Here is a 13,409-nt window from a genome sequence, read left to right on the forward strand (position 1 = left end):
AAGTGAAAAAATTACCTGAGTGTTAGAAAGAACTTCCTAACCTCCAGATATCTTTGTTTTCATATCTAAAATCTACTCTTAGAGGTTTACTAAAGATTTATTAAACTACAGTATCCTTGGAAAAGGTGTCACATTAAGATTTTTGATCAGAGTTTTATGGTATGAACATGAACAAGTTTAGCAGCAACTTTTCTCACAGATGGGCAGGATAAGGGAGAATTGCAAAAAGTAAGAAAATAAGCACCTGAACATGGCCACTAAATGGAAACAAGGAGAATTTTAGGGTGCTGAGGATAAGAAGTACCTTTCAATTCAGAACTGTAAGTTTATAGATAATAGAGTATACAGCATAGTGAAAAGAATATCTACTTTTTTTTTTACCTCCTATACTTACCTTACAGATAGCAACAAATAAACTATAGCAACACATCCCTTCATGTGCTCTTTCCAGAGATATATCTGCTGGCAAAGAACATCAGGAGTCTGAAGGAGGATGGGGTAAGCAAGTTCTGGGAAGTTGATTTTCCACGGTAATTTCTCACAGGTTACAATCTTACTATCCACTCAGACCCTGTCCATACGAACTTGAGGCAATCTGTACGGATTCTGACATTTGTCATTAGATTACATAATAAAACATGCCACTTGACTAAGTGATGAGAACAGATATGGAAAACATAGCTGGGGGTTTAATTGGCTCCTCTGTCCACAGGATTCTCCAGGCAAGAATACTGGAGTGGGTTGCCATGCCCTCCTTCAGGGGATCTTCCCGACCCAGAGATTAAATTGAACCCATGTCTCTCACATCTCCTGCATTGGCAAGCATGTTCTTTACCACTAGCGGCACCTGGAAAGCCCAGATAATTTAATAATAGAGTGGTGGTGGTTTATGGTGGTTTAGTCGCTAAGTCGTGTCTGACTCTTGCAACCCCATGGACAGTAGCCTGCCAGGCTCCTCTGTCCTTGGGATTCTCCAGGCAAGAATACTGAAGTGGGTTGCCATTTCCTTCTCCAGGAGATCTTCCCAACCCACGAATCGAACCTGGGTCTCCTGCAGTGCAGACAGATTCTTTACCACTGAGCCCTCAATAATAGAGTATTATTACTTTAATGTACATTTAAACCATGGGACATAAATAATTAAAATGGAATTTAAGGTGAAGCTTTATTGGCCACAGACAGTTGGAAAAATCATCTCATAGGTAAGGTTGTCCAACTTCTAAAATATTTAGTGTTGATAATCAACACACAAAAAAATACATTTGGATACCTTATTATGAACTAATTTATTTTTGTATTTACAAGTATTGACTATGCTACATAATTCCATTTGGCCTCAAAAACACAAATAGAAAGCTTCACTTTTGTCAGTCCCAGTGAGTCATGGAATTTTATGCTTATATGCTTAAATTTTTCTTGTACCACATATGCTTTGTAGGGTAGAGTGTGAGAAACTAAGAAAGGCACTTATTCAATTTTTAGCAGTGATGAAAAATAGACCTCACCTGATTCTAAAGTAGTAACAATTATCTCAGCACTTGACTTTCCTTCCACATACGCAGCACTGAGGTTTCCAGTGAATGCAGTGATCACCACGGAATACCTTGTGAAGATTTCCAAATCTTTAACTTCTATGGTTTTATTTTCTTCATTTGACTTGATTAAGGAAATATTAAATTCATCACTGTCTACCTATAGGGGAAAAAAATAGCTAATAGAGGAAGCAGCACTTGAGTTACAAATCACTAAAAAATAATAATATAAAGCTACAAGTGGTATATCTTTCTAACCAAGATTTAAAATTTTTTTTATTTACAGTCAGATGGTCCTGGGAAATCCAAAGTGCTACTCTAAGAGTCTACTAACTAGCAGTTATTTCAACAGTTGAAAGTAAAAGAAAAAAATCAACCACAATAATCAGAAAAAGCAAAACCATCTCTGTAGTCAATGAAACTTCTACTCCAGTGTTTTACAGAGGAATGAATATAGGTTGGTACCTAGTCATCAAGGGTTCAAATCCCAACCTGGTCACTTAGCAACTTCCAAAGTATTTGATAAGTCATTTATGCTCTGTGTCTAACTTTCTATGTATGTAAGATCAGGGTGATAATATCTAAATATTTATAATATTTTGATTATTTAAAAAAATAGATCTGAAGTAGCTAGCAAAGGAATTTAGGTTTTTTTTTTTTTTTTATCATAACCCACAAAAGTGAAATACATTTGGCAACATAATGTCCATACACATTCAGGATGTATGTATGTGAACCTGTATTCTTTATAACTGCAAACTGCTTTTCAGGAATACAACTTCTTTCTAAAATGCATTTTGATATTTTCTGCTCTTGTAAATTTTATTCCAATTCATTTTTAAAATGCTGGTCATAACTGAAGTTTGAAAAACTGATCGAGCACCATGCATGGTACTAAATAAGGAAGCAATTAATGTAGGTGCAATTATTAAATGTGTACAAATGAGTATGCTTAGGTATAATAAATACAGTTGTATATTAAAACAGCCTGTCTTTGATGGAAAATCTGGCCTGCTCACTGTAAGGTCTAAACATAGCTAAGGTTTCTAGCACTAAATAAAAGGACTTTTCCTGAGATGAACAAAATTCAATATCCTCTTATGCTTGCTTCTATCGGGTACTTGACTTGAAACACTTAAAAATTGGATACACTGTCCTCACTAACAAGTTCATTTTCAACTTGACCCTTTCTTATAACTTTGAAAGATGTATTTTTGTTCAATTTGTCCTTCAAATGCTCTTTTCTAAGTTTTTTACTGGAAAAAGATGTTGCTATGAGAAGTACAGAAAAAGCAGATACAATATCAGTATTGGAAAAAAAAAAAATCAAACAGATCAAACCATCTTGAGAGAGAGCAGTGGGGGAAGAAAAACAGATCAGCGTAGGAATCCAACTGATCAGGTTCATGTCTCCTCTGGTAGAAAGTGTGTGTTTAATTGGTTGTCAACATTTAAATATCACATACAAATCAGGCTTTTAAAATTTCCCCTAAGACTAGACTTAAACATATGCTGGCTAACACTGATCTAAAGATGAATGATGGATAACTCTTATAACGGGGTAGGTCTCCAACTCATCACTGCCCACCACTTAGCTTCCTGTTGACTGCTCTTCATGTTCCTTAACTGGCTACTAGAGCTATTTCAACCCTTGTTTTATAGAGTTGAGCTGAATTTCTCAAGATTCCATAGCCACTTGGTAACTGCAATAGGATTTGATCCCAGGTCTTTGAAGAGTTCAGACCTCTCTACACTACCACAAGGTCATGAGACCTGATCTTATAAAGTAAAATTAAATTATTCCAATGCCTTCATTAAAAAATGGGTAACAGATTGCAGTTAGTAAAGTAGGAAATAAAATGCATGTGATGTACCATATCTTATAAAATATATAGTAAAATTCCAAAAGAATCCTGTGCCCTCAAAAAACAGCATGTACAAAAATTCATTTTCTGTCTTCACTATGCCTACTAAATTTAACCTTCTCTGTACAGTCTCCTCTATGTATTATGTCCCCTATAACAGAAACTTTAATTACTTTGTAACATTATATTCCAAAAAGACTGGATACCTCATACTCTATAATTATCTATATTCTGGTGTTACTGACTGTGAGTTACTTGGAAGCAGAACTTTATGTTTTCCATCTTTGTCTTGGTGAAAAGAAGCTACTAAGTATTTGGTAAGTTAAAAAATAAAAGGAACATAAAACTCTTAGAGAAAAACACAGGCAGAATACTCTATGACATAAATCACAGCAAGATTCTCTATGATCCACCTCCTAGAGTAATGGAAATAAAAACAAAAATAAACAAGTGGAACCTAATTATACTTACAAGCTTTTGTACAACAAAGAAAACTATAAAAAGGATAAAAAGACAACTTTCAGAATGGGAGAAAATAATGGTAAATGAAACTGACAAAGGATTAATTTCCAAAATATACAAACAGCTCATACAAGTCAATACCAGAAAAACAATCAAAAAGTGGGAAAAAGGCCTAAACAGACATTTCTCCAAAGATGACATACAGATAGCTAACATACATGAAAAGATGCTCAACATCGCTGGTTATTCAGTTCAGTTCAAACGCTCACTCGTGTCTGACTCTGCGACCCCATGAATCGCAGCACGCCAGGCCTCCCTGTCCATCACCAACTCCCTGAGTTTACTCTAACTCATGTCCATCAAGTCGGTGATGCCATCCAGCCATCTCATCCTCTGTCGTCCCCTTCTCCTCCTGCCCCCAATCACTCCCAGCATCAGGGTCTTTTCCAATGAGTCAACTCTTTGCATGAGGTGGCCAAAGTATTGGAGTTTCAGCTTCAGCATCAGTCCTTCCAATGAACACCCAAGACTGATCTCCTTTATTGCTCATTATTAGAGAAATGCAAATCAAAGCTACAATGAGATATCACCTCACACCGGTCAGAATGGCCATCATCAAAAAGTTTACAAACAATAAATGCTGGAGAGGGTGTGGAGAAAAGGGAACAATCTTGCACCTTTGATGGGAATGTAAATTGCTATAGTCATTACGGAAGACAGTATGGAGATACCTTAAAAGACTAGGAATAAAACCACCATATGACCAAGCAGTCCCACCACTAGGCATATACCCTGAGGAAATCAAAATTGAAAAAGATGCATGTATCCCAATGTTCATCGCAGCACTATTTACAATAGCTAAAACATGGAGGCAACCTAGAACCCACTGACAGATGAATGGATAAAGGAGCTGTGGTACATATACACAATGGAATATTACTCATCGTAAAAAGGAACTCATTTGAGTCAGTTCTAATGAGGTGGATGAACCTAGAGCCTATTTTACAGAATGAAATAAATCAGAAAAAGAAAAACAAATACTGTATACTAACGCATATATATGGAATCTAGAAAGATAGTACTGATGAAATTATCTGCAGGGCAGCAATGGAGACACAGACATAGAAAACAGACTTTTGGACTCGGCGGAGGGGGATGGGGGAGAAGGAGAGGGTGGGATGTATGGAGAGAGAAACATGGAAGATTGCATTACCATGTGAAAAATAAACAGTCAACAGGAATTTGCTGAATGACTCAGGAAACTCAAACAGGGGCTCTGTATCAACCCAGAAGGGTGGGGTGGGGAGGGAGATTCAGAAGGGAGGGATATATGTATACCTATGGCTGATTCATGTTGAGGTTTGACAGAAAACAGCAAAATTCTGTAAAGCTATTATCCTTCAATTAAATAATAAATTTAAAATAAAAAGAACAAACGAAAGGCCAGAAAATGCATCAATTCCTAGTAGAATCATCCAGGGTGATAGCTGAGCCCATATATCTTTATTGTGCTGGGCTTAGTCACTCAGTCCTGTCCGACTCTTTGCGACCCCAGGGACTGTAGCCCACCAGGCTCCTCTGTCCATGAGGATTCTCCAGGCAAAAATATTGGGGTGGGCTGCCATGCCCTCCTCCAGGGGATCTTCCCGACCCAGGGATAGAACCCAGGTCTCCTGTGTTACAGGTAGATTCTTTACCATCTGAGCCACGAGGGAAGCCCATGTATCTTTATTAAAGAGTGTCCATTTTTGCTTCAAGTCTTTTAGGGGAAGAGCTATATGCCCTTGTGGCTAGTATTTGGCAGAGGCCAAGGTGCAGCATAAATCTTAAATTCAAGGACACGTGTTCCTTGGCCTGGGAGCCAATGACTTCTGGGCTTCTCAGGAGGCACTAGTGGTAAAGAAGCCGCCTGCCAGTGTAGGAGCCAGAAGAGATGTGGGTTTGACCCAGCACCCAGCACAATGCTGGCATTGAATGCATTTAAAGTTGCATTGGGAGTTTGAGATTGACATGTACACATTACTATATTTAAAATAGATAACCAACAAGGACCTACTACATAGCACAGGGAACTCTGTTCAATATTCTATAATAACCTAAATGGGAAAATAATTTGAAAAAGAATAGGTACATGTATATGGATAACTGAATCACTTGGATGTACACCCGAAGCTAACACAACATTATTAATCAACTATGTGCCAATATAAAACAAAATTTTAAAAAATAAACTAGAATTGTGCTGACAGAATGAAGGGAAGACCGCTTTAGTTCCAAGAATCCTAGGGAAACTGCAAAGTGTTAGAATCTGTTAAATTTTTGCTGTCTTTGATCCAAAGGTGTTTTGGTGAGCACATATTTCAGTTTGGCAAATTTTATTTGCTTTTTGATGGTTTTTTTCTATTTCCATCACACCAGTATGATGGTTTTAGCCAGGTCTTAACTGTTTGAGAAGTTTTCTTTTTTTTTTTTTATCATCTCTGTGCCTCAGTTCTCCTATATATAAAAGTAAGATTGTAATATTTACATCAAAAGGTTATTAGATAAGATACAATAATACAATGCATATGAAGAGGCTAATATGTAGCTGAAACAAGCTCAGCAATTACAATAGTTATCTTTCCATCCTTCTCTCTTTCCCTTACTCATTTTTAATCTCAGTAAGAATACTGAGAGAATTAGGTGATAAATCACCTTTTTTTAATGTTTTACTTTTCCCTCCTTTCAACACAACCAAACTCCACGAGAGAGCTATTTTCCCTAATAAAGCATCTTCTAGTTAATAGAGCACAGTGTTAACATTTTATAATTTGCTTTTAATGATATCCCCGGAGCATTTGTCATTCATGTTGATTGTTTTTGGCTGATTATGAACTAAAAGTCTTCACAAATATGCTCTAAAAAAGGAGGATCATAAACTGAAGACTGACTGGGAGAAAAAAATGTACCAATAATCCTTTAACTTTTCTTTTAATCATGACAGGCCTTTTGAGATAGAATTATTTCCATTTAAGAAATAATATAAAGGATTTTAAAAAATCATAAAAGTTAAGAGTTGAATAAATACAGCAAGTGGGGGAGGAGAATTCACTGTGGATTACCTAATTTAATGCCTTAGACGCCACCAGAAGGGACTGCTCATCAGCTCCAGTAAAACCCAAGCAGGATGCCAGGAGAAATTTCCAGTTCTAACCCTAGCTAACAACTCTGCATTATTCACACTGCGCAGCACCCTGTTGTAGAAAAAAGGCTTGACTCTCGAGCTTGGGTTTCCTACCGTCTGAATGGCTACTCCAATTCGGCGTTTGCAGGTGCCTTTTACTCAAATTTTCGTATTTCCCAGGACACTATCTTCAGGTTAGTCCTTACAGAGGAGTTTCTTACCCTAAATGTTTCATAGTTAATCTCATCTATTCATATTATTTCATCCATCATCTGAACACCAATGCTTCCCAAATCGGGAAATATAAACTTCCTCTCCTGAGCTACAGATCCATGAATGATACTGCTAATGGGCTATCTTCACCTGGGGACTCCCAGGCATCTTAGTACATCTAGTTCTGAATCCATGCCTTTCCTCTACAAATCTGTTCCTCCTCATAAGTTTCCAAAACGTATATCTCAAAAAGTCATCCTTGATGTTTATTTTCACTCACCATCCACGGGTTTTTTTCCTCCAGATCCTGTAGATTTAAATTTTATTTTTTTAATTCTGTTACCCTCACTCCATTTCCTCATCTTTTCTTGCCCAGTTTTACTCTTATGGTTGCCTGCCTCCTTTAATTTTGTACCCTCAGGACTGGCCTAAAACTATGCTTTACAATGTGATCATACTGATTCTGTAAAACAGAAATCTGTATCCCAATACTGCTTTATTTCCACAGTTGGCACCCCACTGAACTTAGCATGACCCACACTCCACAGCAGGTTTTGAGTTGGCCTCCCAATCGAGTCTCATCTCAGCCTTTTCTTTTAGAATGTCCCACTGCCTAAACCACTTGCTTTTTCTTGAACAAAGCTAACTTTTTACACTTTTATTTGCACTACCTTTCACGTTCTGCTTCTATCATTTTCAAAGTTAAGCCCTGATATTGTCTTATTTTGAGGTATGACTCCTAATGCCTTGACCGTTCTTTTATATTATAAATTATTTTCCACTGTATTTTAAACCAATGTATTACTGTCAACTTAAACTCAACTTAACCTCTTTTATCTATATCATCTATACCCTGAAGATAAATAACAATAACCATGACGACAATATTTTGTTTGCAGTTCTTGAATATTTACTAGGTATCAGGCAATGTTTTAAGTTCTTTTTGTATGTTGACTAACTTAGTCCTCACAAAAACGCTGTACCCTGGGCAGTATTATCTAGCTTTATTTCACAGATGTGGACGCTGAAACACAAACAAGTAAAGGAAGCTGCCTAAGGTCTACAGAGCTAAGATTAAAATTCAGTCTGGTTGCAAAGCCTGTATTCCTAACCATGCTCTATGCTACCTTTCACAGAAGATAAGTCAGGCCTTACTGATTTGATGTCTATCAAATAGAAGGTTGGTCCAGTAATGACAGCAGGTTCACTCCAGCTGATGTTGATGCTAAAAGGTGATGTTGCTACTACATGCACATTTTCAGGAGGACCATCTGGAGCTATGAAAATAGAAAAAAATTCAATTACCTTTCTACATTTAAGTTAGTATTTGCCACAATATGATGACAGAAAAGACCATAAGAAGGATAATGATAATGAATTATATATTATAGTTCACAGCATACTAAAAGGCATTCCCAAATCAAAAGATGTAATTCCTTTAAAAATAACTACTATACATAAAGAACTCCCACATGAGAAATTACTGATCATAAATACATGATTTTTAATCTCAAAACAACATTTTGAAAAGAAAGCATTACTAATTGCTAAAATAAACATTTGAATAAATGAATAGTTTTATTTTAAAATAGCCTAATAATGTTGTTTTAAGAAACTAGCAGGAATGCATTTGACTACAGAAAAATGCGTCTTGTTCAAGTGAATTAATTTAAAATGTATTTTCTTAGAAATGTAAATTGGATTGGTTTATTGTCTTCACTGAGGGTATAATATAGGAAATAGGTTATACAACTGATCTTATCATTACAAATGTAAGTATTTCCTGAATTCATTTTGATTCCAAACAAATTCTTTAATTTGTCCTACTTTTAATATTATTGTCTTTTCATCAGGAGTTCAGAACAAGGGATAACATTTTAAGGAATTGACTGCTGAAAACTCTTGTTTAAATTTTAATTTGTGAAACGACTAGGAACAAGAAGAGTTTTCAGTTTGTTAAGAAGGAATTAGTCACAGTTAATCTGACATAGACATTGACCTAGAAACACCGCCGTACACATCTCTCTCCTAGTATGGCCCCTCGTCAATACTGCTGCTGCTGCTAAGTCGCTTCAGTCGTGTCCGACTCTGTGCGACCCCATAGACGGCAGCCCACCAGGCTCCCCAGTCCCTGGGATTCTCCAGGCAAGAACACTGGTGTGGGTTGCCATTTCCTTCTCCAATGCATGAAAGTGAAAAATGAAAGTGAAGTCACTCAGTAATGTCCGACTCTTAGCGACCCCATGGACTGCAGCCCACCAGGCTCCTCCATCCATGGGATTTTCCAGGCAAGAGGACTGGGGTGGGGCACCATTGCCTCTTCCCGTCAGTACTAGGGCATTATATATTGGGAGATGAGTATTTCCCAGCACTTCTGATTTTTAAATCCACATAAACAAACATTACTGAACAATATCATTCCTTAGATCCTGAGAAGGTGTAAAGAAGAAAATCAAATATTCCTTTCCTGAAATAAATTTGTAACAGCAACAAGCTGTATAATCTTTGTCAAACAACAAAACTTCTGGACTTCAGTGTCCTCTTTATATGCAAATTTCACAGTGCTTTAAAAAGAGTTACAAGGCAGCAAGCACAAAATGTGTGAAAGTAGCCCATTAGTGTCTGCTCCTTTTTGTCAATTAATACAAACTATTATTACAAAGGGCAAAGGAAAGATAAGAACTAATTAGAAATACAAATAATCTGCTATGAGAGGGCAGAGGACAAAGTGGTGAGTACAGACGGGCAGGGAGTCAAGGTAAAGTTGCAGAGATGGGGATTGAAGAGACTTTGAAACGTGAGATGGATTTCAATAATCAGAAGGGCAGGCTCAGGGGCACTTCTTTGCTAAGAGGGTCATAAGCAAAGCCACAAAGATATAAACAACAGGGTCCACAGACAGATAGAATTTTACTTCTGCAGCATGACTTTCCATGGTAATCTTATGTTTATTATTTTATACACTGAAAAATATTACTCTAGGAAGGGGTCCACACACTTCACCAGACTGTCGAAGGACCCATGGTGCAAAAAAAATTTCAGAATCCCTATATTCAAGGAATAGAGATATCACAGAAAGATCAGTGTTCACGAAGGGGTCGGGGAGGGAACAAGCCAGCCGGTCATTTGGAAACTAAGTTAGACAGCACTTGATGATTATGTTAAAGGGTTTGAGGTTCATTCTTTAAACAATGGGATGTCACTGAAAGTTTCGAAAAGGAAAGTACTTTTCCAATGACTTAGGAGGAAATCTCAGGCAGCTATGAAAAAGATAAGTGCTCTGAAGCGGTGGGTTTAGACAGGTAGTTTCCAAAATGTCAGGTAAGATCTGATGAGCCAAAAGTAGAAGAGTGACAGTAGGTAGAGAAAGAAGGAGATGAACCCCAGAGTCCTGAGAAAATTTAATAAAAAGAACTTAAGGGCTGACTAGCTGTGAGACAGAGGGTGTAGTAAAGAGCTAATTCACGTATTAACACTGGGGGAGTGTTGACAGAATTTACAACAGCACCTTCAAGAACAGATATTAGTTTTGATAGGGATAAGACCTTGGCTGCTGCTGCTAAGTCGCTTCAGTCGTGTCCGACTCTGTGTGACCCCATAGACGGCAGCCCACCAGGCTCCCCCGTCCCTGGGATTCTCCAGGCAAGAACACAGGAGTGGGTTGCATCTCCTACTCCAATGCATGAAAGTGAAAAGTGAAAGTGAAGTCACTCAGTCGTGTCCGACTCATAGTGACCCTATGGACTGCAGCCTACCAGGCTCCTCTGTCCATGGGATTTTCCAGGCAAGAGTACTGGAGTGGGGTGCCATTGCCTTCTCCAAGACCTTGGCAGGGGATGCTAAATTTGGATCTGTACTCATTAAGCCTGAGATACTCACACGGATTGAGATGCCTACCTTGCAACTGGAAAACTGAGTCTAGAACAAGGGAGATGGGACCAAGATGAAAAGAGTCTGTTAACAAATTTCAGGTAATTCCTTACAAATTGGGATAGTATCAATATGGCAAGTATATCTGTTTCAGGCTTTCTGAAGAAAGCCAGAAGGTTTATTTCAACACTAGGTAAGTATTTAAGATGCTCGTAGTAATGACAATTGCTGGACTATTAATGAGTTCTCGGTATTTAGGACATTTCCAAGAGAAATGATATTATGTGTTTTGGAATTTAGATGCCCAACTCAGCCTGGATTCTTCACCTTTGGATCCACCAGGGAATCTCTCAACTCAGTCCATAAAGTATTTTTTAATAGTAGCATTGAAATAATTTAAAGAAGTACTTAAATGTTAGTATAGAGGAGGTATAAGAAATATTATGTGGGAAAATGGCTTGTGGATGACAAACATATCCTTCTACTTGTACCTTTACTGAATTTTGTGCAATACTCTGAACACTGACTCAGAGATGCAGTCTATATGACATCCAGGGGAGAGGGGGAGGAAGGATGCTCCAGGATTCCCAGGTGTGATGAGCTGAGGTGCTAATAATAATGACAGAATACAGTACATGATTTCTCTGGTGATTAGAGGAGAAGAGATCATGGAATCTCAGCACTTAAACACAAGCTGCATATACTGAGATCTTCAGTCATATTCTAATTTGGGGGTCCTAGGCTTAGGAAAATGGCCTCAAATTGTAGCATAATTCATTTAGATACCTGGACTTAACAAATGATAGCTATGAGAGGTCTCTGCCACCAGAATAACTAATTGCTTTTGGATGCCTCAAAGGAGAATGCACTCCATGTTCAAGAGTGGCAACCCTGGGCTGCCCTGGAGGTCCAGGGGTTGGGCATCCACCTGCCAATGTAGGGGACGCAGGTTCAGTCCATGCTCTCGGAGGCTCTCACATTTTGCAGAGCCGCTGGGCTGGTGCGCCATGGCTGCTGAACCCACACGTCGCAGCTGCTGGGCTCACGTGCTACATCCGAACCTGTGCGCCGAGAGCCGGGGCTGGTGCTCCGGGAGCACCGGAAGAGCCCAGCACAGCGAGCGGCCCACGCGCCAAACAAAGAGGAGCTTTGGTTCGCCATGGCTAGAGAAAGTCCGCGTGTAGCAACAAAGAATGAAGACACAGCCCAGCCAAAAAATAAAACACATGTATGTTTAGAGAAAAAGAGTGGCCACTTCTTTCCTTCCTGGATATTGCTTAGAAAGGTTATACCCACCTTAACAAGTAGCAGCTTAACAAATAGCAGTTCTGAATCTCTGTGTTTAACTGTTAAGTGAGGAGTGGACAGGCTTTAGGATCAGGTATTCCATTACTCATCATCATTATACATTTCCCTCATGGAAAAATCTGCTTTGAAAAATGTAAAGATATTTTGTGGGTTTCAAAGGCCTGTCTCCTGCCTTTGACTCTAAAAGAGGATGGGTCAGAAGCTAAGTAAAACTTTATGAAGGTGTTTATTAATTAATAATTAATATTTTAATTATCTCAGTTAAATTCACCCATTCCAGTCCATCTTAGTTCACTTATTCCTAGAATGTCAATGTCCACTCTTGCCATCTCCTGTTGACCACTTCCAATCTGCCTTGATTCATGGACCTAACATTCCAGGTTCCTATGCAATATTGCTCTTTACAGCATTGAATCTTGCTTCTATCACCAGTCCCATCCGCAACTAGGTGGTGGTGGTTTGTTTTTGTTTTTTTTTTTCCCTTAGAAGAAATGGAGTAGCCATCATAGTCAACAAAAGAATCCGAAATGCAGTACTTGGATGCAATCTCAAAAACGACAGAATGATCTCTGTTCGATTCCAAGGCAAACCATTCAATATCATGGTAATCCAAGTCTATGCCCCGACAAGTAACGCTGAAGAAGCTGAAGTTGAACAGTTCTATGAAGACCTACAAGACCTTCTAGAACTAACACCCAAAAAAGATGTCCTTTTCATTATAGGGGACTGGAATGCAAAAGTAGGAAGTCAAGAAACACCTGGAGTAATAGGCAAATTTGGCCTTGGAGTACAGAATGAAGCAGGGCAAAGGCTAACAGAGTTCTGCCAAGAGAATGCACTGGTCATAGCAAACACCCTCTTCCAACAACACAAAAGAAGACTCTACACATGGACATCACCAGATGGTCAACACCAAAATCAGATTGATTATATCCTTTGCAGCCAAAGATGGAGAAGCTCTATACAGTCAGCAAAAACAAGACTGGGAGCGGACTA

The 13,409-nt window shown here is 38.4% G+C and overlaps 1 protein-coding gene across 1 annotated transcript in view; it reads right to left on the reverse strand.

The window, feature by feature from the left end:
• Positions 1 to 13,409, reverse strand: part of PTPRQ (protein tyrosine phosphatase receptor type Q) — a 293,179-nt gene that overhangs the window by 73,641 nt on the left and 206,129 nt on the right. Inside the window, exons 45-46 of the mRNA XM_043446813.1 lie at positions 8,391 to 8,512; positions 1,506 to 1,692 (exon numbers count right to left, since the gene is read on the reverse strand). Coding sequence (XP_043302748.1) covers positions 1,506 to 1,692; positions 8,391 to 8,512 — 309 coding nt within the window. The remainder of the gene's footprint in view (positions 1 to 1,505; positions 1,693 to 8,390; positions 8,513 to 13,409) is intronic.

The sequence above is a fragment of the Cervus canadensis genome, chromosome 25 (genome assembly GCF_019320065.1).
Source record: "Cervus canadensis isolate Bull #8, Minnesota chromosome 25, ASM1932006v1, whole genome shotgun sequence".
Lineage (NCBI taxonomy): Eukaryota > Metazoa > Chordata > Mammalia > Artiodactyla > Cervidae > Cervus > Cervus canadensis.